Below are 20,875 nucleotides of genomic sequence, written 5' to 3'. Positions count from 1 at the left end.
TCCTATATTGTACTCACTGCCTAAATACCTTGCAGAATTTGGTAAGTTACATATAGGAGTTATCCTGTATCACAGTTATTTGTTTTTACATCTTTGTGCCCTGTTAAGTATCAATATCTGAGTGGCAAGGTCAGTGATTAGTTATTCCTGTATTTATCAGTACTTATTTATTAGTTAGGGCCTGTCACAAAGCAGGGAGTTAGAAAATGTTTGCTGAGTTGAATTTGACAAAAATGATTATTTCTAACTTAAAAAATAAAAGATGAAAAAGTTTTCAAGAAAATATACAATCAAAATACTCTGCACATAAACACATGTTAGTATCCATAAGTATTTTAAAATATGTTACTTTACCGTCAGGTCTCTGAAGGGATGTAACAACAATCCTAAAGGAAGCTTAGCTTTATTCAGTAAAGCCTGTGTCTGCGGAATATTTGTCAAAGTACACCGAAATGAACTGCAAAAAATACAGACAACATGGACTATTAGCTATCAAAAAAATATATATATGTATATATACACACTATAGATAGTGGTAGATAATTAAAATAATTTAAGGGCATAAATTAAAATCATTTGGGTATGTTATATAACTATAACTGGGAAGAACCAAATTACTCTAAGCAGGCATATGCAATACAGGTCAAAAGACCTGAATTATGGACTCAACATTTTCACAATGGAAAAGTAGGACACCTATGGAAAAAAATACTATGACCAGCATGTAGAACATGAATAGAAAGGAGTAGAAAACACAAGTGAACAGGAATACCTTTGTATCTTCAATAATGCTGCTCCTGCTTTACTACCCATTTTTCACCTGCTGAAACTCCTTTGATGAGTCTTTTACTATGAGACTCATCAAAATTATCATTTCTTCTGAAATCACCCTTCCCTCAAATCACAAGTCGGAAGAAATAATGTCTTCCTTTGTGCTCTGCCATCAGTTTATGCTTCTATGGCATCATTAGTCTGCTTTGCTTTAGTTGGTTGTGTACCTTGTCTGTCTTTTCCACTTGAGATCAGTGATCATTTTGTCCTGTATCATCCTAGCACTCTTCTTCTCTTAGAGAAGTGTTTATAACTTACTAAGTTGTAAGTTAAGGTCAGGAGACATTCGAATCAATAAAGGAGCAATCAAAGATGTAAGAAGAAATAATAGAAATCAGGAAAGGAATTTTAAGAAGAGCTGCTCATAGGTAGAGATATCCAGATACCTAGGCTGGTATTGTTCCTTGAACACACTAAGGTGATACCTGCTTCAGGACTTCTGAGTTTGTTGGTCATGTAGCTTGGTATACTTGCTTCCCAGAGTCACGTGGTTTGCTCTCACTCTTCATTCAGATCTCTACTCAAATGTTAACTCCTTGGGAAAACCTCTCTTGATTCCTCAAATTGAAAACAGCCAACCTCCACCCTTACTGCTCCCTACTTCAAAGTAATATTCTGACATTACATTATACAGATGGTCCTCAACTTATGGCTTTTGACTGTTCATAGTATGTCCTCACTAATAGAATAAAGGTTGCAAGAGATTGGGAACTCCATTTATTTACTGCTTCAATCCCAGCATCTAGAAAGAAACACTGCTTGGTCCTTAACTTAAGAAGGCATTCAGTAAACATTTATTGAATAAGTGATATATCTTTATATGGAGTCACAATTATTATTCTTGTTTAACAGTTGACGATATTGAAAATTTGAGAAAATTTGGTAAAGAAATTTGCAGTCTAATAGCTACTTATCAATGGAAATGTGGTAAGAACCTGAGTCTTTTCAACTATCTACACTCTTATATAATCTGCATTGCTATTTTGATGAGAGAGGTTTTCACAAAAAACACAAAACTGAGTAGAAACATACACCATCCCCTACCTTGAGATCTCTTCATACAAATACACACACTAGATTCAACTACTTAAGGAGTGCTTAATCTTTCATAATAGAAGGCCCAAATCCACACACTTATAGACCTCACAGCAACTTATAGTCACAGGAATGGGCAGCAGTTTTCATCCTAGGATCAATGACTGTACATTTTTACGGCAATGATATTGACACTGCCTTACGTACTAATGGGAAGTTGGTGGTAGCATGTGGCAGAAAAGGGGGAATCCTTGGAGCAGCTCTGTTTTCTGTATTGGAAATCTCCTTAAGATTTTGATTGAAAAAAGAGCAGCTTACAGTTTTTTAGAAAGCTAAAACACTATTGCCTTAACAAAAGAAAATACTGGCTGTAAAGAGGAACACCAATTCTCCTAATGCAAGGGAAAAGACAAATGTTCTGTGAATTGGAGTTTATGAGGAAGAGAGGGATCCCTGGGTGGCGCAGCGGTTTAGCGCCTGCCTTTGGCCCAGGGCGCGATCCTGGAGTCCCGGGATCGAATCCCACGTTGGGCTCCTGGTGCATGGAGCCTGCTTCTCCCTCTGCCTATGTCTCTGCCTCTCTCTCTCTCTCTCTCTGTGTGACTATCATAAATAAATAAAAATTAAAAAAAAAAGTTTATGAGGAAGAGAGATTTCAGGAGCAGAAAGATGTTTTCTAAGAAGCATCTGGGTGCAGAGAAATATCGTACTCTTAGGAGAAAGAAGTACTGAAAGTGAACAACAATGGGGAACTCTTAGTTTTGAAGGTGCTATGAGGTGCATGACAGAGCTATAGAGCTAGCTCATCTACCAAAGGATACCCAGGGCTTGGTGGCCACCAGATGCAAACTGTCAGCTAAACTTCTCTGTGAGGTAAGGAAATATTCAATAAAGGAAATTCAAATTTAAATTTAGGCTAGATAAATCAGCCTGGGGATAAAGGTCTTCTCATTTTATGCTAAGTGAGAAAAGAAAGAACATTTAAACCTATTCTTGGGATTACATAAATGAAGTCTGTGTCCTTTTCAAGCAAAGATGAAAGGACATACATTTTTAAAGATTTCACCTTATTTAAAAGACATCTATCTGAAATTATTACTGGTGAAAAGGAAAAAGAATTTTTTTAAAGATTTTATGTATTTATTCATGAGAGACACAGAGAGTGAAGCAGAGACACAAGGCAGAGGGAAAAGCAGGCTCCTTGTGGGGAGCCTGATGAGGAACTCGATCCCAGGACCCTGGGATCATAACCTGAGCTGAAGGCAGATTCTCAACCATTGAGCCACCCAGGTGCCCCAGGTGAATTTTAAGAATTTTAAGAAATTTAAGAAAAATACAGTTAGATCTGGGTACCTGAAATCCTTCACTCAAATAGAAAAAAAAAATTTCCCAGGGGATCCCTGGGTGGCGCAGCGGTTTGGCGCCTGCCTTTGGCCCAGGGCACGATCCTGGAGACCCGGGATCGAATCCCACGTCAGGCTCCCGGTGCATGGAGCCTGCTTCTCCCTCTGCCTGTATCTCTGCCTCTCTCTCTCTCTGTGTGACTATCATAAATAAAAATTAAAAAAAAAAATTAAAAAAAAAAAAAGAAAAAAATTCCCCTTGCATTAGGTGATAGGGAATAGGATTGATGGGAGACAGAGGCGGATACAAGAACAGGACCTAAAGGAATTTTACAGCTAGAACTTCTGTACAAAGTAAAATAGAAAAGTCCCAATTAACAAAACTTCTAATCAAGGAATTAATATCCTACCACTTTCATTAGTTTTGAAAGTCAAACAACATTTCTGACAAAGTTTATTATTTACTAAAGATCATAAAATAAATACTTACTCTGGGCTACAGTTTAATTTTTTGAGGTCTAAATTCAAGTTAGGTACAGGAGGCCAAACAGGAGTCATGGGTAAAATATTCCTCTCCTGAGTGAGGTTTACAGGTCTCAGACTTTCTGGCTGTGGAGAACTCTGCAGACTCAGTCCTCCCAGACTAGAGGACAGCTGGTTCATACCAGGATATTGCTGAAAAGGCAATTAAAAACAAAACAAATAAAAGAACAATATAACAAACATAAGTACAATGTATTATACTCTATGTAGGATTTTAACATATGGAATAAGTAAGAAGATGAAAAAATTTAAACCTGGCTTGGACATATGATGTTCTAACAGGGCAGTTCAATTTAAAGCATTCTTGAAAAAAACTCAAAGCAAAATAATAAATAAATAAATTTAAATCTTAGCACAGTTAAACTTCACAACCAAATTTCAGCAAGAATGTCTTTCAGCATCAAGAATTTGGTTTCCATGAATATAAATATAGTACATACTGGAAACGCAGGATAAATGCTTTTGTTTCCAAGTTTTTTCAATGATCAAATTTCAGAATAATGAATTGATTTTGTAAAAATGTACAATGATGTTCAATGAGTTTTGCTTTGCTTATTTTTTCCATGTTATGCTTGTTTTATTTTTAGTATTATGAATTCACAGCTTTCTAGGAACTCAAAGTGACCTAATGAATTACAGTTATTCATTTTGATGCTCAAGCTACTCAGATTTGGCTGGTAAAAAAAGACAGATTATTTAATAAATGATAGTGAACTTAGAGCTAGTTATTTTTTTGGGAAAAATGAGTTTATTATTTACATTATGAGTCAAAATAAAACCTTAAATAGATTAATGATGCAAAACTGAAATCACCTAAGAACTAAAAGAATTTATAGCTGGAATATTTCCTAATCTAAGGTTGAAAAGATCTTTTAAAGGATACAAACAAAAGCAAAAACAAAAAAAAAATCATAATACAATTTAGATATTTCTTCAATGTCAAAAAGTACCATTAAAATTAAAAATAAGGGATCCCTGGGTGGCGCAGCAGTTTAGCGCCTGCTTTTGGCCCAGGGTGTGATCCTGGAGACCCGGGATCGAATCTCACATCGGGCTCCCGGTGCATGGAGCCTACTTCTCCCTCTGCCTATGTCTCTGCCTCTCTCTCTCTCTCTCTGTGACTATCATAAATAAAAATAAATAAATAAAAATAAAAAATAAAAATAAATGTTAAGGTGGAGGGAAAAATTATAATTATATTGGACAAAAGATTAATAATACTTATTATAGATAGCTTTTACAAACCAGAGGACCTGAATAATGGTGAAAGAATATAAACTGGGATTTCAGTAAAGAAATATAAATGACTGGGACCCCTGGGTGGCTCAGCGGTTGAGTGTCTGCCTTTGGCTCAGGGTATGATCCTGGGTCTGGGGATCGAGTCCTGCATTGGGCTCCCTACAGGGAGCCTGCTTCCCCCTCTGTCTATGTCTCTGTCTCTCTGTTTCTCATGAATAAATAAATACCTTACTGCCTACTAGGTATCTCCAGGTAATGTCTATTAGGTGTATTAACTTAACATGGCCAATTTGATTGCCACTTTTAGACCTATTTGTCTCTCTTTACCTTCAAAGTAAATGCACTACTCTCTACCCAGTTGCTCTGACAAAAAAAGTACCAGTTATCCTTTTTTTTTTTTTTTTAAAGATTTTATTTATTTATTCATGAGCGGCACACAGAGAAAAAGAGGCAGAGACACAGGCAGAGGGAGAAGCAGGCTCCATGCAGGGAGCCCAACATGGGACTTGAGCCCGGGTCTCCAGGATCACGCCCTGGGCTGAAGGCGGCGCTAAACCACTAAGTCACCCAGGCTGCCCGCTACCAGTTATCCTTGAAGCCTTCCTTTCTCTCACCTACCATAACCAATCCATCTGTAAGTTAAAAGATAGCCCTTCTCCATCCACTCTTCATTACCTTCATCGATACTACCTTAGGACAAAGCACAATGATATGTTTCTGGGATTATGGCAAAGCTTCCATTTGTCCCCTGGTTTCCATTTTTGTCTTTTCAAATACTTACATCCCTAATCTGTTCTTCACAGAGCAGCCAAAATGATTCTCTAAATCATGTAAATCAGATATCACTCCATTACATAAAATCTCCAATGTTTCAAACCTTTTGCACTTGGCATAAAATCTAAGGCTTCTGACTATGGTCCTTCCCTACCTCTTTGATCTCATTGCAATACTCTTTCCATTGCGAACTGAGTTCCAGCCACTCTGAGACTTTATGCTCGCAACACGTCAAAGTTACTCCTGCTTTAAGTCTTTGCCTGTATGCTTCCTCAGCCTGAGATGTTCTCCCCCAGATTTTCCCATGCCTGGTTCTTCTTGTTATTCAAATAGTAACTCAAACATAATTTCTACAGTGAAGGATTTCCTGTTTAGTCTATATCTGAACCCCAGCAATTTCTTCAATTTGTCTTATCTCACAGTAATTTTAACTATTTGAAATTATCTTATTAAAAAAAAAGAAATTATCTTATTAATTTATTGATTTACTTATTTATTATCTCATTGAATCTGCCCTCCTAACAAATTTCTGACAGCAAGAACTTTATTTTGTTCACTTGGCTTCCTCTTGTATCTTCAGTGCCTAGAGTAGCACTGTCACATAGTAGGAAATCAGTAAGTTTTTACTGATTGAATAAATAGCAGTTCTAAAGTCTTGTAAGATTAGGTGCTTTGATTCAGTAATTTCACCTAAAGTAATTTCTTCTAAGGAAATAATGAGACAAATGCAGTAAGGTGTGTGCACATGTGTGTGTATGAAGGTTGATTATAACAATCACGCCCAACAATGGTAGACTGCTTGATCATAAAACATTATGATCTTATTGGATGTAGAATATATAGAAAGGTTTTATCTAATACTATTAAAGGAATTAAAAGTTTCTAAAACAATATCCCTACTAATCATCATCTTTTGTTTGTTTAAATAAGCTATTAGGATGACCAGTTTCTTTACTGGCTTTCCCCCCAAATATATAGCAAGAAATTTGGAAGGACAGACCCCAAGTGTTGCTGTTTACATCTTGATGGTGGGAATATCACTTAGTATTTATTTTCCTCTTTTTGCTTATCTGTACTTTTCTACAATTGGTTATTTGTTGTTGTTGTTAAAAAAAAAAGCACTATATACATTATTTATAATAGCCAAGATATGGAAAGCAGTGAATCCATTGATGCTAAATAAAATATGACAGAGAAAGATAAAAGCCACATGATTTCACTCATACGTGGAATTTAAGAAACAAAGCAAATGAACAAAAAGGAGAGAGAGACAAATCAAGAAACAGACTCTTAACTATAGAAAACAAACTGATGGTTACCACAGAGGAGGTGGCAGGGAAATGGGTGAAATAGGGGATGGGGATTAGTGAGTGCACTTGTTGTGAAGAGTACCTGGTGATTAAAATACAAACTTAAAAAAGTAATAATAAAAATTAAAAAGCCTTTTGACTCAAAAAAAAAAAGCACTATATAACACTATATCTGGCTTTTCATATAGTCACTAAAATATCTAATTGTAATTTTCATTTTTAAAGAAGATTTACTTATTTGAGAGAGTGTGCAAGGAGAGAAGGAAGGGGCAAAGGGAGAAAGGGAGAGAGGAGGGGAAGTGAACTCCCTGCCTGCCACTAGCTCCATCTTGGCTTCGATCTCATGAGTGTGAGATCATGACCTGAGATGAGACCAAAAATCAGACATTTAACTGACTGAGTCACCGAAGTGCCCCTCATTTTGATTTCTAAACATCAACTTTTTCTTCTTGTTTTTCAGGGTTAAAAAACAAATTTTAAGTTTTTCTTCCTCAAAAGCCAAATATTGGGATTTTCTACTTCTTAATAAAGGTCATCTCAAATTAATAAGAACAAAGAAAGCCCTTAAAGCTCAGAACCCTCCCACTGGGTTATACTAAGTACAACGTTTAAAGGCATTTAAATTTCATTATAGAAGGGTAGCTAAAGCTAAAGTAAGATATTCCTATTCTAACTAGGACTTCAAAAATAAATGGCTTATTTTTTTAATTCCCCCTCTCCCATGCCCCATACCCCACAATATCAGAGTTCTCAGTCAGACTTGAAAACACTTTAAAACAAGTCCTTGGCAATCTCCAAATTATTCTTGGTGACTCTGCTATTCCTCTGGCCATAATGTTGGGACCAGAGTGCACATAAAAAGTCACCTTCAAATGGCTTCTTTTAAAATTAACTTGATAGGGCAGCCCTGATGGCGTAGTGATTTAGTGATGCCTGCAGCCTGGGGTGTGATCCTGGAGACTGGGGATCAAGTCCCATGTCAGGCTCTCTGCATGGAGCCTGCTTCTCTCTCTGCCTGTGTCTCTGCCTCTCTCTCTCTGTGTCTCCCATGAATAAATAAATAAAATCTTTAAAAAAATAAAATAAAATTAGCTTGATAATATTAATCTAAAAATCTACAATGTTTTAGTAGATAGATAAGAATTTAAAAGTATGTCCTAGCTGTGTGTTTTTTTTTTAAAGATTTTATTATTTATTTGATAGAGCTATTTATATCTATATATCTATATATCTATATATATACACACACACACAGAGAGAGAGCACACACAAGCAGGGAGAGTGGGAGAAGGGAGAAGCAGGGAGCCCAATATGGAGCTTGATCTTGGAATCCTGGAATAATGACCTAAGCCAAAGGCAGACAACTTAATTGACTGAACCACCCAGGCACCCCTAGCTGTGTGTTTAAATCATTATTGTTCACTGACCCTGAATCTAGTGTCCAAAAACTATTTTAAAATCAGATTAAACAGGGGATCCCTGGGTGGCTGGCTCAGCAGTTTGGCGCCTGCCTTCGGCCCAGGGCGTGTAATCCTGGAGTCCTGGGATCAAGTCCCACATCGGGCTTCCTGGATGGAGCCTGCTTCTCCTCTGTGTCTCTGCCTCTCTCTATGTGTCTCATGAATAAATAAATAAAATCTTTAAAAAATAAAAAAAATAAAATCAGATTAAGCAAAAACAGATTGCTGCTTTATAATCTTCTTTTATATATATATAAAATCTGACTTTGGTTTTCTTTTGCACAAGTCTCTACCAGTTGTTTTTTTTTTTTTTTTTAAGATTTTATTTATTCATTCATGAGAGACACACAGAGAGAGAGGCAGAGACATACGCAGAGGGAGAAAGAAGCAGGATCCCTGTGAGCCCTATGTGTGACTCAATCCCAGGACTCTGGGATCACGTCCTGAGCCAAAGGCAGATGTTCAACTGCTGAGCCACCCAGGCATCCCAAGTTCCTACCAGTTAAAGAGAGAAAAAAAGTGCTTAATTCTGAACTGTAAAGACTTGTACTCTTAGAACTAAGCCTGGTCTTGGACAGACAACTTCACTTATCTGAGTCTCATTTTTTTCACTTAAGTAATCAAAGGAAGGTAACTATGATAAAAAAGCCAAAATGACAAGGATGTGCAGTAACTGGAACTCTCATATACTGCTAATGGAACATCTGCTTTGGAAAATTGTTTAGCATTAAATGCTGGAAGTATGGATACCCGATGACCCAGCAATTCCACTCCTCGATACATACATTTCATTTAAAATACATGAACAGAAATATTCACAACAGCACTATTTTTAATAGTGCCACACTGGAAGTTTACCCTAATGCCTGTCAACAATAGAACAAATAAGTAAACTAGTATATTCACAAAATGGAATATATACAACCATGAAAATGAATGAACTACAAGCACACAGTAAACATAATGTTGGGCCTAAGAGCCTAGACAAGAATATACAGTTATTATTCCACTTATATAAAGTATAAAGACAGGCAATATTAACGTGTGGTATTAGAAGTCAGGACAGTTGCCAACTCTTATTTGGGTGTTAGTAACTAACTAGAAAAGGTATGAGAAAGGGCTCTGGCTATTGGTTATGTGTGTTCAATTTTGGATAGGTTTCAAACTGTGTGATGTTGATTTATATATTTGTACATAAATTCAATACAGATTATATTTCAATAAAAAGTTGTAAAAAGATGAAAGGTAGAAGCAAATGATCTCTAATAGTATCAAGTCTAAAGCTTTTGCTTTATGATATTCATTTCTCCCATGATTAATAATCTAGGTTACTTTTTAGTCTGCCTCTGTCCCCTTCATTCAAACTCCTGTGATCTTTGCACGAGAGCTAGAATATAAAAAGGACTGATACTACAGAAGAACAGAATGAAGTTTTTGTTTGTTTGTTTTGTTTTGTTTATGATAGTCACAGAGAGAGAGAGAGAGAGAGAGAGGCAGAGACACAGGCAGAGGGAGAAGCAGGCTCCATGCACTGGGAGCCCGACATGGGATTCGATCCCGCGTCTCCAGGATCGTGCCCTGGGCCAAAGGCAGGCGCCAAACCGCTGCGCCACACAGGGATCCCGAATGAAGTTATTTTTAAAATCTAGCATAATAAATACTAATTTTTACTTTTATTCTAAGGACAATCTCTTAACTTTTCCAAAATAACCTTCCAAATAAAGTGGAAAAAGAACAATACTTGATCCTATTTCAAGGGTCAGCAAACTTTCTCCGTGGGGGGTCGGGTAGTAAGTATTTTAAAGCTTCAAGAGCTCTTGAAGCTACATCTCTTTTGTAGCTACTCAACTCTACACTGTGGTGCAAAAGCTGACATAGATAATACATAAAAGAATGCATGAGGCTCCATTCCAATAAAAGTTTATTTGTAGAAATGGGCAACAGGTCACATCTGGTCCAAGAACCTTTTCTATGTCCTTGTGGAATACCACTACAGTTTTTTTTCCTTGCCCAAAAGTTCCTCTAAGTACTAGATCCTTTCTTTGAACTTGGTTTTCCTCACATTAAAATGTAAAAATACGTTATGTTTTATGACCCCCAAAAGCAATTTCCCTAGAGCACAAGAGTCAGAAAATAATGACTTAAGAATTGTTTCATCTGGACCAATAAAGCCATAAAGAAACTCTTAACAAAATGACAGGCAGAAATATCTATTCTAACCAACCATATTTCTCTAGTGCCTCTCGCTCCTAGTTTCTTTCCTCCGTCTGTGCCTTAATATTAAGATTAAATACCAAAAACATGATTTTCCTATGTCCCCTTAATTTTCATTCTTAGTGTACCATAAGATGAAATTTCTGTAAGGTTAGTCTACTGAGAGCAGTTTTTCATTTTAAGTACAATGTTTTATCATTTCGATTGTTTCCTTATATTTTACTTTCTTAATAAATATAAATATGAGATCCTTACTATTCTGTATTATTAAATTGATATGGCACTTAAGAGGTGACTCCAAAAAAGGTCTTATCAGAATGGGTGGGTCACAGCAATAATTAATAAGAAATATAACTACTGATCAGCATTTATGTGTGTGGAGACTGTTACCAATTTCAGTTATATGTCATATTATGAGGAAAAATCCAGCTAAATAATACAGACCTTTAAAAAACTTAACATTTAATTTCCTGATTACAAAATTAATACCTGCACATTGCAAGACTCCGAAAAATAAAAGTACAATGAAGGACAGAAAAAAATCACAGCTAATATCCTGATCCAGATTTAACCTCTTTAAAGATTTGATACTTATATTTCCTTTTATCTCTATTATACATACACACACACAAACTGGAACTGAATTCTATGATGTTTGACCTAGGCTTACTGGTGTTTGCACCTGTGATCCGTTTGAATCACCAGGGATTTGTTAGAATTGATAGTAGTTTCATAATTTTAGAAATGTAAAGTTTTTACACATACTTGAGCATACGGCTGGAATCCAGAATACACTGGGCTACTGGGCGGTACTCCAGAATTAAGTGGTGCTGTAGCATTCTGATAACCAGGCTGAAGAGTTGGATAACCATACCCAAAAGGCTTAGCCATTTTTGAAGGCTGAGGAGCAGAAGGAGCTGGAGCTGGAGCCGGGTCAGGTTCAGGAGCGGGATCAGGAGCAGGACTGCTTGCTGATGAGGAAAGCATATCTAACAAAAGGAAAAACATGGTGTTAACACTGAAAATCAGGACTCTATATATAAAGACTTGGCTCCTCAGCAAGCCATAATCTTTGGCATTTTCCTTTTTTACACTTTTTATTGAGATATTACAAACATCCACAAAAGTAGAGAGAATAGAATCATGAACTCTTCACCCCTTTACTCAGTTAGAAGTATGTATTATTTGCAGAGGCAAAACTGCCAGAGTATGTAGACAGTGTACAGAATAGTGTCCTGCTCCTAAAACAATGTCTGGTTTGTAATAGATCCCAAATAAAATACAATGAATAAAGGTTCTTCCTGTATTTAAATTTAAAACAAAAACTAAAATTTGATTAAAATGGAGAAAAAACTATAAAATTTAATCCTCAAGCACAAAAATAACAAGAAACCCTAAAAATTACTCTACTACACAAACCAATAACATGTTGCCATACTGTTACTCTTAAAGTCAAATCTGTATAACATATATGAATTCCAATCTACTTTTCATATAAAAATTACATTCTTTAAGAGCAACCAGACTCTGAAGAAAATATGCTCTTAAAAGCATCTGACTTAATAAAATTTATTTTTTAAGGATTCTTCAAGAATTCTTTCTACTGACAATATCTACTGGCTCTCATTTTGGAGATATGTTCCCAGACATTCCTTTGTCTATCATCTTGTGCTACTTAGGCAAGGGCTGGCTGGCTTGCTGGCTTGCTGGTAACCTCCCAGATTTCTTAGACAAGAGCTTCAATGCAGTGTCATATCCTGCTTATCATTCTTCACAGTGATGGGAATGTAAGGAGAAAAAAGGTCTCTTAACATGGTAACAGTCATCAGCATAAGATATAAAAAGCTGGAGTCATACACATGAAAGTCTAAAGCATCTTCCCTTCCTTAGGAAAGGGACAACATACCATACATACATTTTTGTAGTCCTTAGATATATATATATATTTTCAAGGTTTTCTTTATTTACTCATGAGCGATACAGAGAGAGAAAGAGGCAGAGACACAGGCAGACAGAGAAGCAGGCTCCACGTAGGGAGCCCGATGTGGGACTCGATCCCGGGTCTCCAGGATCACACCCTGGGGGCTGCAGGCAGCGCTAAACCTCTGTGCCACTGGGGCTGCTCTATAGTCCTAAAATCTATCCTAACCCCTGACACATAGTACTTTCAATTCATTTAATCTTACTGCTATAGATGTTCAAATCTTTAATTTTGGTACAGTATAAATAGCTAGAAAACTTGCCCAAGGTCACTCACTTAGTGTAAAAGCACAGTTCATAATAAGACTAAGATTTGTTGATGAAATGAATACGGACAAACAATGTAAGGTCAAACTCCAAAGCCATTTCGCTTCAGGTTAATTTGCTGTTGTTGTTTAGGTTAATTTGAAGCTCATGAAATACTATATAGTTATAATAAATTCATAGTTTAAAAACTTTTTAAAAAAAATTCCAGTATAGTTAACATACAGTGTTATATTGGTTTCAGGAGTATAATATAGTGATTCCACATGTAGTATTCACCTTTTAGTGAACAAATTAACTCTTCTAAAGTATTTTTATAATAGTGATTGCTTTTGGAATGGTCCACATTTCTTACACACATACACGCAGCCCTAGGGGGAAAAAAAAATCCTTAACCATAAAAGGTTGAGTAGCTTATCGAAGTATTCTTGAAATATTAAAAGGGAATTCTATACTAAGCTGAGAAGATGAAAGTTTCTACCAATTCATAGGATAGTGATAGCCAGATAGTATGTTAAGTGCAGCATACTCCAACTTCAATTAAGCTCCATCCTGGATTATTACCAAAGTGGTAAGAAATAAAGAAAAGGGCAAAATCACTTGTTCTGTTAGTCCTAAAGTTTCAAATCATTGGAAAAGGGAGAAAGCAAGCAGATTGTCAGGTTATCCGTGATAAGAGACAGACAAAAAAGGGAAATCCCATTAAACTGGGATATTATAGTGAAATGACTACTAATTATAAAACTTAAGCTTGTATATATTTTTTAATACTATTCACCACTCTTATTCCTATGTAATGACCAAAGTTATTTCCAGATAAAGTTAAAAGTAATGCCTCCAAAATTTACCCCTAAGTTGGTTAATCTATTTACCTGGTGAGGCAGCCAGGAGCCATAGGGGGGAGTAAAGAGTCAAAGACTATTTATATTCAGAGGCTAGTTGGAAGGAATTGAAGGACCAAAACATGAGAACAGAAATACAAAATTTACTTAAGAAGTTATCAGCATAAAAAAGAAGGGAAAGAGGAGAATTATTTACTATTAAAAATCTTTTGGAAGGAGGAAAAAGATAAAGAGCATGATACAAAAACAAAATAATAAATTTCCTTAGGCCTCCCAGAAACGACATTTGTAGTTGTTATATGACAATTAAAACTATTATAAAGTAAGGCTGAGAAATACCAGAAAATGTCCCCTTTTTCTGTTAAAAATACAGCCTTAATTATGTATAATGTATATTGATATTTGGAAAAAATTGATGATCAGTAATTTTTCAAGTAAGCACCAAATAGGCACAAAACAAATTACCTGGGTAGCTGCCTCCTTCCAAGGCATCATAACTGTTGGGCATTGGAGAAGCACTGCTCGTGGTAGAAGAGCTATCAACACCTGAAAGGAAAAACCAAAATATCTACTAAGTTTAAAATAATAATGTATCTTAGAGCAGCCTTTGGCAATTTTGAAAAAGATGTTTTGCTGAACTAGGAAAATTCCTGACTCTAGTAAAAACTAAAAGTGACTGATGTTTAATGACCTTTAAAAACCATATATAAATTTCAATAAATAAGGGTGGAGAGAACATGGAGCTGACAAGTGGAATAAATTTAATCAAACACATGTGAAGGTGTCTTAGAGAACAGGTATCAAACTTTTAAAAGTAGTCAAACACATAAAAATAAATGTTAGATTGATGGAAATGTTACTAGAATAACACCTCCAAAGGTCCCATCTACCAAGTCTCAAGCCATTAAGTACATTTAATCAATATTAAGAATTTTTAAGATAATGAAATTTTAGACTTTTATAAGGCAGCACGGCTGTATGAAACCATCTTAAAAGAGGAGTCTCTAGCTTGAGCTGCTAGAGCAGCTCACCATTTTTATGTCTCAGTTTATACATCTCCAGACTGGAGATTAAATGGTACTTATTGTTAATCAAGTAATATAAATGAAGTATTAGGTTTTAAGAATTTTTATTATGTTTGTTCATTCAAAACCTGTAAGATTAACAGGAATCATCAGTGGCAATTTATGAAGAAATTTAGTGATATGTCACATGGATAGAATATACAATATATTTCTTTCATTCATTTACTCACTCAATATTTTATTGAGAACCTACATTTATCCTACATTGACATGGTAGAGTATATACCAATGAATGAAATGATAATCCACATGGTCCCTCTCTTGCATTAGCGATCTTGGTCTCTTTCATTATGACACAAAATTCTGTGCACAGAGGTGATCCTTAGCTCTTACTACTAATATTATAACTGGGGTTTAGGTTAATTTTCAACTGTGATATAAAAGGAACAGGTATGGATAATTATCCTTCACTGAATAATTTTGGATAACCATGAAAATTAGGTATACTGGACTCAGATCATAAATGTTAAAGCTTTTTGCAAAGGAACATTTTATTATCAGCAAAAAAACATGAAACTACAAAAGACTGCAGTTACTTTAGGCTGTTCTTTACCTGCTATATAATTTTGGGTAAGTGACAATCCTCAATACTAACTAATACTCTGTTCTGCAAAATGAGAATGATTTAAAAAATGCCCTACATGTATGCTTCTTACTGTTCTCATGTAGCTTAAATGAGATGGTAAATAAGAAGCAACTTAGAAAACATGAGGGCTATAAAATAAGTAATAGGTAAAAGACACTAATGTTTACTAGGTGCTTTCTTTGTGATAAACACAAAATTTTTGCATATCTATGTCATTATTAATTTTAGAAGGGGAAGTAATGGCTCTTCCTTTTTGTTCCTTGTGTTCGTAAAAATACAATTAAAGAAAAATGCTGATATATAAAGTCAAAAGTCTTGAAGTAAAGCATTAAAAAACAATATACCAATACCCAAAGCAAGATTCAGTACAATCTCTATCAAAATGTCAATAGCATTTTTCACAGAACTGAACAAATAATCCTAAAATTTCTATGGAACCACAGAAGACATCAAATAACCAAAACAATCTTAAGAAAGATGAACAATCTTAACAAAGAAAATCACAATCCCAGATTTTAAAATATATTTTACAAAGCGATAGTAATCAAAATAGTATGGTATTGGCACAGAAACCAACATATAGATGAATAGAACTAGGTAGAAAGCCCAGAAATAAACCCATGCTTATAGGACCAATTAATCCATAACAAAAAAAGGAAGAATATACAATGGAAGAAAAAACTTTTAATAAATCATGTTGGGAAAACTGGACAGTTACATGCAAAAGAAAGAAACTGGACCACTTTCTTGCACCATACACAAAAATAAACCCAAAATGCATTAAAGATCTAAATGTGAAACTTGAAACCATCAAACTTCTAGAAGAAAATACAAGCAGTAATCTCTCAGATGTGGCCTTAGCAATATATTTATGGATATGTCTCCTCAGGCAAGGGAAAAATAAGCAAAAATAAACTATTGGGACTCTACCAAAATAAAAAGCTTTTACACAGCAAAGGAAACCATCAATAAAACGAAAAGGCAACCCACTGAATGGGAGATGGTATATGCAAATCATGTATCTGATAAAGGGTTAATACTGAAAATATATAAAGAACTCATAAATACTCAACATCAAACAGTCTGATTTAAAAAATGGGCAGAGGTCTTGAATAGAACTTTCCAAAGAAGATATACAGATGGCCAACAGACACATGAAAAGATGCTCAACATCGGGATCCCTGGGTGGCGCAGAGGTTTGGCGCCTGCCTTTGGCCCAGGGCGCGATCCTGGAGACCCGGGATCGAATCCCACATCAGGCTCCCGGTGCATGGAGCCTGCTTCTCCCTCCGCCTGTGTCTCTGCCTCTCTCTCTCTCTGTGACTATCATAAATAAATAAAAAATTAAAAAAAAAAAAAAAAGATGCTCAACATCACTCATCATCAGAGAAATGCAAATCAAAATCACAATGAAAGACCACCATACCAGTCAGAATGGCCAGCTAGTATCAAAAAGACAAGAAATAACAAATGTTGGTTATAATGAGAAGGAAAGGTAACCCTTATGCACTGTTGGTGGGAATGTAAATTGGTATAGCTACTATGGAAAACAGTATGGAATTTCCTCAAAAAATGAAAAAGAACCCACAAAAAAAGCCACACAATCCAGAAATTCCACTACTGGGTATTTACCCCCCCTCCCAAACCAAAACACTAATTTGAGAAGTTATATGCACCCCTATGTGCATTCCACATTATTTATAATAGTCAAAGTATAGAAGCAATCCAAATGTCCACTAATAGATGAATGGATAAAAAAGATGTCTCTCTCTCTCTCTCTCACACACACACACACACAGAGCAATATTACTCAGCCATAAAAAAGAATGACATCTTGCCATGTGCTACAACACAGATGGATTTATTATGCTACGCAAAATAAGAGAAAGATAAATACCATTATTTCACTTATATGCGGAATCTAAAAAACAGAACAAATGAATAAACAAAAAAACCAGACTTTCAACTATACAGAACAGACTGGTGGTTGCCAGAGGGGAAGCAGGTAGGGTAAAATCGGTGAAGGGGATTAAGAGGTACAAACTTCCAGTTATAAAATAAATCAGGCATGGAGATGAAATCACAGCACAGGGAATATAGTTGATAATAATGTAATAACACCATATGGTGACACATGGTGACTGCACTTATTGTGGTAAGCACTGAGTGATGTATAGAACTGTCAAATCACTATGCTGCATACCTGAAATGAATGTAACACTGTATATTAACAATACTTTAATAATAAAATAAAATCTTTGTTTACTAAGTCTCCCCCCAAAAATACACCAAAACTTAAATACTCATCAACAGATGAATGGATAAACAAAATGTGATATATCGATATAATGGGATATTATTCAACTATCTAAGGGAATGAAGTACTGATACATGCTACAAAGTGAATGATCCTTGAAAACACGCTAAGTGAAAGAAGCCAGACACAAAGGTCATAATTAGGATTCTATTAATATGAAATATCCAGAATGGGTTAAGTCTATATAAACAGAAAGTAGATTGGTGGTTAAAAGGGGCTGAGAGGAGGAGAAAATGGGAAGTTAATTGCCTAATGAAAACAGAGATTCCTTTTCAGATGATGAAAATGTTTAGTTCTACCTAGTACAGTACTTTCTCAAAGTCAGAACTAGATAGAAGTGGTGACTACACAACAACCAAAATGACAGAACCAGACAAAGGCAGTGGTTATACTATTAGAGGACACTGAATTAATTATATACTTTAAAATGGTTAATTTCATGTTATGTGATTTTTTTTTTACCTCAAAACCATATGTTAAGACAACATGAACAGGGAAAAAATATTCTTTTCAACAAGATAGCCATGTGACATAGAATAAAGTTAGACCCCTTCCTTACACCCTATCCTAAGACTAATTCAAATGGGTCACAGACCTAAATATAAGCAAAATCTTACAATATAGGAGTAAGTCTTTATGACCTTGGACTGGCAAAGGTTTCTTAAATATGACATCAAAGACACAAGCAACAAGAAAAAAATGATTTTATCAAAATAAAAAACTTTTATGCTCCAAAATATAACATCAAGAAAGAAAAGAGAAACCCACAGAATGGAAAAATATATTTGCAAATCATACATCTGATAAGGGTCCAGTATCCAGAATATAAAAAGAATTCTTACAACTCAACAATAAAAAGACAACCAAATTAAAAATGGGTAAAGAACTTAAAGATATTTCTACAAAGAAGATAAACAAATAACCAATAAATACATGAAATGATGCTCAACATCATCAAGCCACTAAGGAAATGAGAATCAGAACCACTGAGATGACACTTCATATCCACCAGGGTGGCTATAATTGAAAAGACAGATAATACCAAGTTTTAGCAGGAGTATGGAGAAATCAGAAACTTCATGAGACTGTAAAAGGGTGCAGTCATGTTGGAAAACATTCTGACGGTTTCTCAAAAGGTTCAACAGAGTTACCTAATAACGTGGCAATTCCACTCAAGAGAAATTAGAACATAAACCTCCACAAAGAACTGTACATGAATGTTCATAGCAGCATTATTCATATGGCCAAAAAGTGCAAACAACCTAAATATCCATCAACTCATGAATGAATAAATAAGATGTGATATATCTACACAACTGAACATTATTCAGCAATAAAAAAGAACTTAGTACTGATGCATACCACAACGTGGATGAACCCTGACAACATTATGCTAAGAGAAAGAAGCCAGTCACAAAAAGCCACATATTATATGATCTATTTATACTTAATACTCAAACAGGTAAATCTAGAGGCAAAAAGTAGATTAGTGGTTGCCTAGATCTGTGTATATGTATGGGTGGAGGAGGGCAAAAGCAGGAAGTAACTGCTAAAAGGTATAAAGTTTCTACTTGGGGGTAATAAAGATGTTTTGGTATTACATAGCAATGGTTGCAGAACTTTGCTAATATGCTAAAAACTGCCGAGTAAATGTTATAGTATTTCAATAAAACTATTATTTTAAAAAATACAGAGCATTCTCTGATTAAGAAAAACTTAATTCTTTAAGAATTTATTTGAGACAGAGAGAGAAAGAGAACATGGGCAGGGGGAATCCCAGGGCAGAGAGAGAGGAAGAGTGAGAAGCAGACTCCCCATTGAGCAGGGAGCCTGACATGGGGATTAATCCCAGGACCCTGGGATCATGACCTGGGCTGAAGGCAGCCACCTAATAGACTGAGCCACCCGGGCGTCCCAAGAAGAACTTTTAATCATTAATATCAAGAAATAATTATTCTTGAAAAAATTAAAGAGAAGATTGCTTACACATATCAACTTATTTTAAAGATTTAAAGCATTAGTCTTGTAAAAATACTGTTTTCAGGAGCCTGGGTGACTCAGTAAGTTGAGTATCTGATTCTTGATTTTGACTCAGGTCATGATCACAGGGTCCTGGAATCCAGCCCTATGCTGAGATCCATGCTCAGTGAAAAGTGCTGAAGATTCTCTCTCGCTCTCCCTCTCTCCTGCTGTTCCCCTACCCCTAAAATGAATAAAATTTTTAGAAAAGAAATAATCTGTTTTATTTTTTAAAATGTATTTTATTTATTTATTCATGAGAGACACACAGAGAGAGGCAGAGACATAGACAGAGGGAAAAGCAGGCTCCCCGCAGGGAGCCTGATGTGGGATTTGATCCCAGGACTCCGAGATCATGCCCTGAGCTAAAGGCAGACACCCAACCACTAAGCCACCCAGGTGCCCCAATCTGTTTTATTTGTTTAATAATTTGAAACCTCCTAGCTTTTTCTAAAATTCACTTTTGGAATAAAAGAACCAATACAAATCTCTATCTTCAACTTGTTAAAAATAGCAAAGCAATGATAAAAGTTTTAAATCCAGATGAACCACTGAACTAAACATCTCAAGCTTTGCTAAAACTTATTGTTTAATTAAGTCATGCCATCACTGTCAAGACAAGTGGTATTTTTTAAGAGGTAGTACATTATATGTTAATATTCTGACCATATATTTTTTTAAATTTTTATTTATTTATGATAGTCACAGAAAGAGAGAGAGAGAGAGAGAGAGAGAGCGCAGAGACACAGGCAGAGGGAGAAGCAGGCTCCATGCACTGGGACCCGTGGGATTCAATCCCGGGTCTCCAGGATCGCGCCCTGGGCCAAAGGCAGGCGCCAAACCGCTGCGCCACTCAGGGATCCCCTTCTGACCATATTTTAAAACACCTTCACTACTCCCCTACCATCTTGCAGAATAAAGTCTAAATGTCTTTGTGGTAGCATAAGGAACTTCAAAATGCGGCTTCTACTTCCCCTCTTCATCTCTATTTCTCTCCTATTGTTGCATTTATGCACTATAAATATTGGTTCAT

General features: G+C 35.7%; 1 protein-coding gene across 3 annotated transcripts in view; it reads right to left on the bottom strand.

Annotated features, from left to right (window-relative positions):
* The window catches only part of SEC24B (SEC24 homolog B, COPII coat complex component), a 98,499-nt gene that overhangs the window by 28,486 nt on the left and 49,138 nt on the right, over nucleotides 1-20,875 (bottom strand). For all 3 annotated transcript variants that reach the window (XR_005988395.1, XM_041758868.1, XM_041758869.1), the window contains 4 exons: nucleotides 14,301-14,381; nucleotides 11,515-11,738; nucleotides 3,700-3,884; nucleotides 355-457 (listed from right to left, as the gene is read on the bottom strand). Coding sequence is in view for 2 of the 3 variants with exons in the window: in XM_041758868.1 (XP_041614802.1) it covers nucleotides 355-457; nucleotides 3,700-3,884; nucleotides 11,515-11,738; nucleotides 14,301-14,381 (593 nt within the window). In the remaining variant the exon portion in view is untranslated. The remainder of the gene's footprint in view (nucleotides 1-354; nucleotides 458-3,699; nucleotides 3,885-11,514; nucleotides 11,739-14,300; nucleotides 14,382-20,875) is intronic.

Source organism: Vulpes lagopus, chromosome 6, assembly GCF_018345385.1.
Source record: "Vulpes lagopus strain Blue_001 chromosome 6, ASM1834538v1, whole genome shotgun sequence".
Taxonomy (NCBI): Eukaryota; Metazoa; Chordata; class Mammalia; order Carnivora; family Canidae; genus Vulpes; species Vulpes lagopus.
The sequence above is the reverse complement of the archived record's forward strand: the minus strand, read 5'-3'. Positions and strand labels throughout refer to the sequence as shown.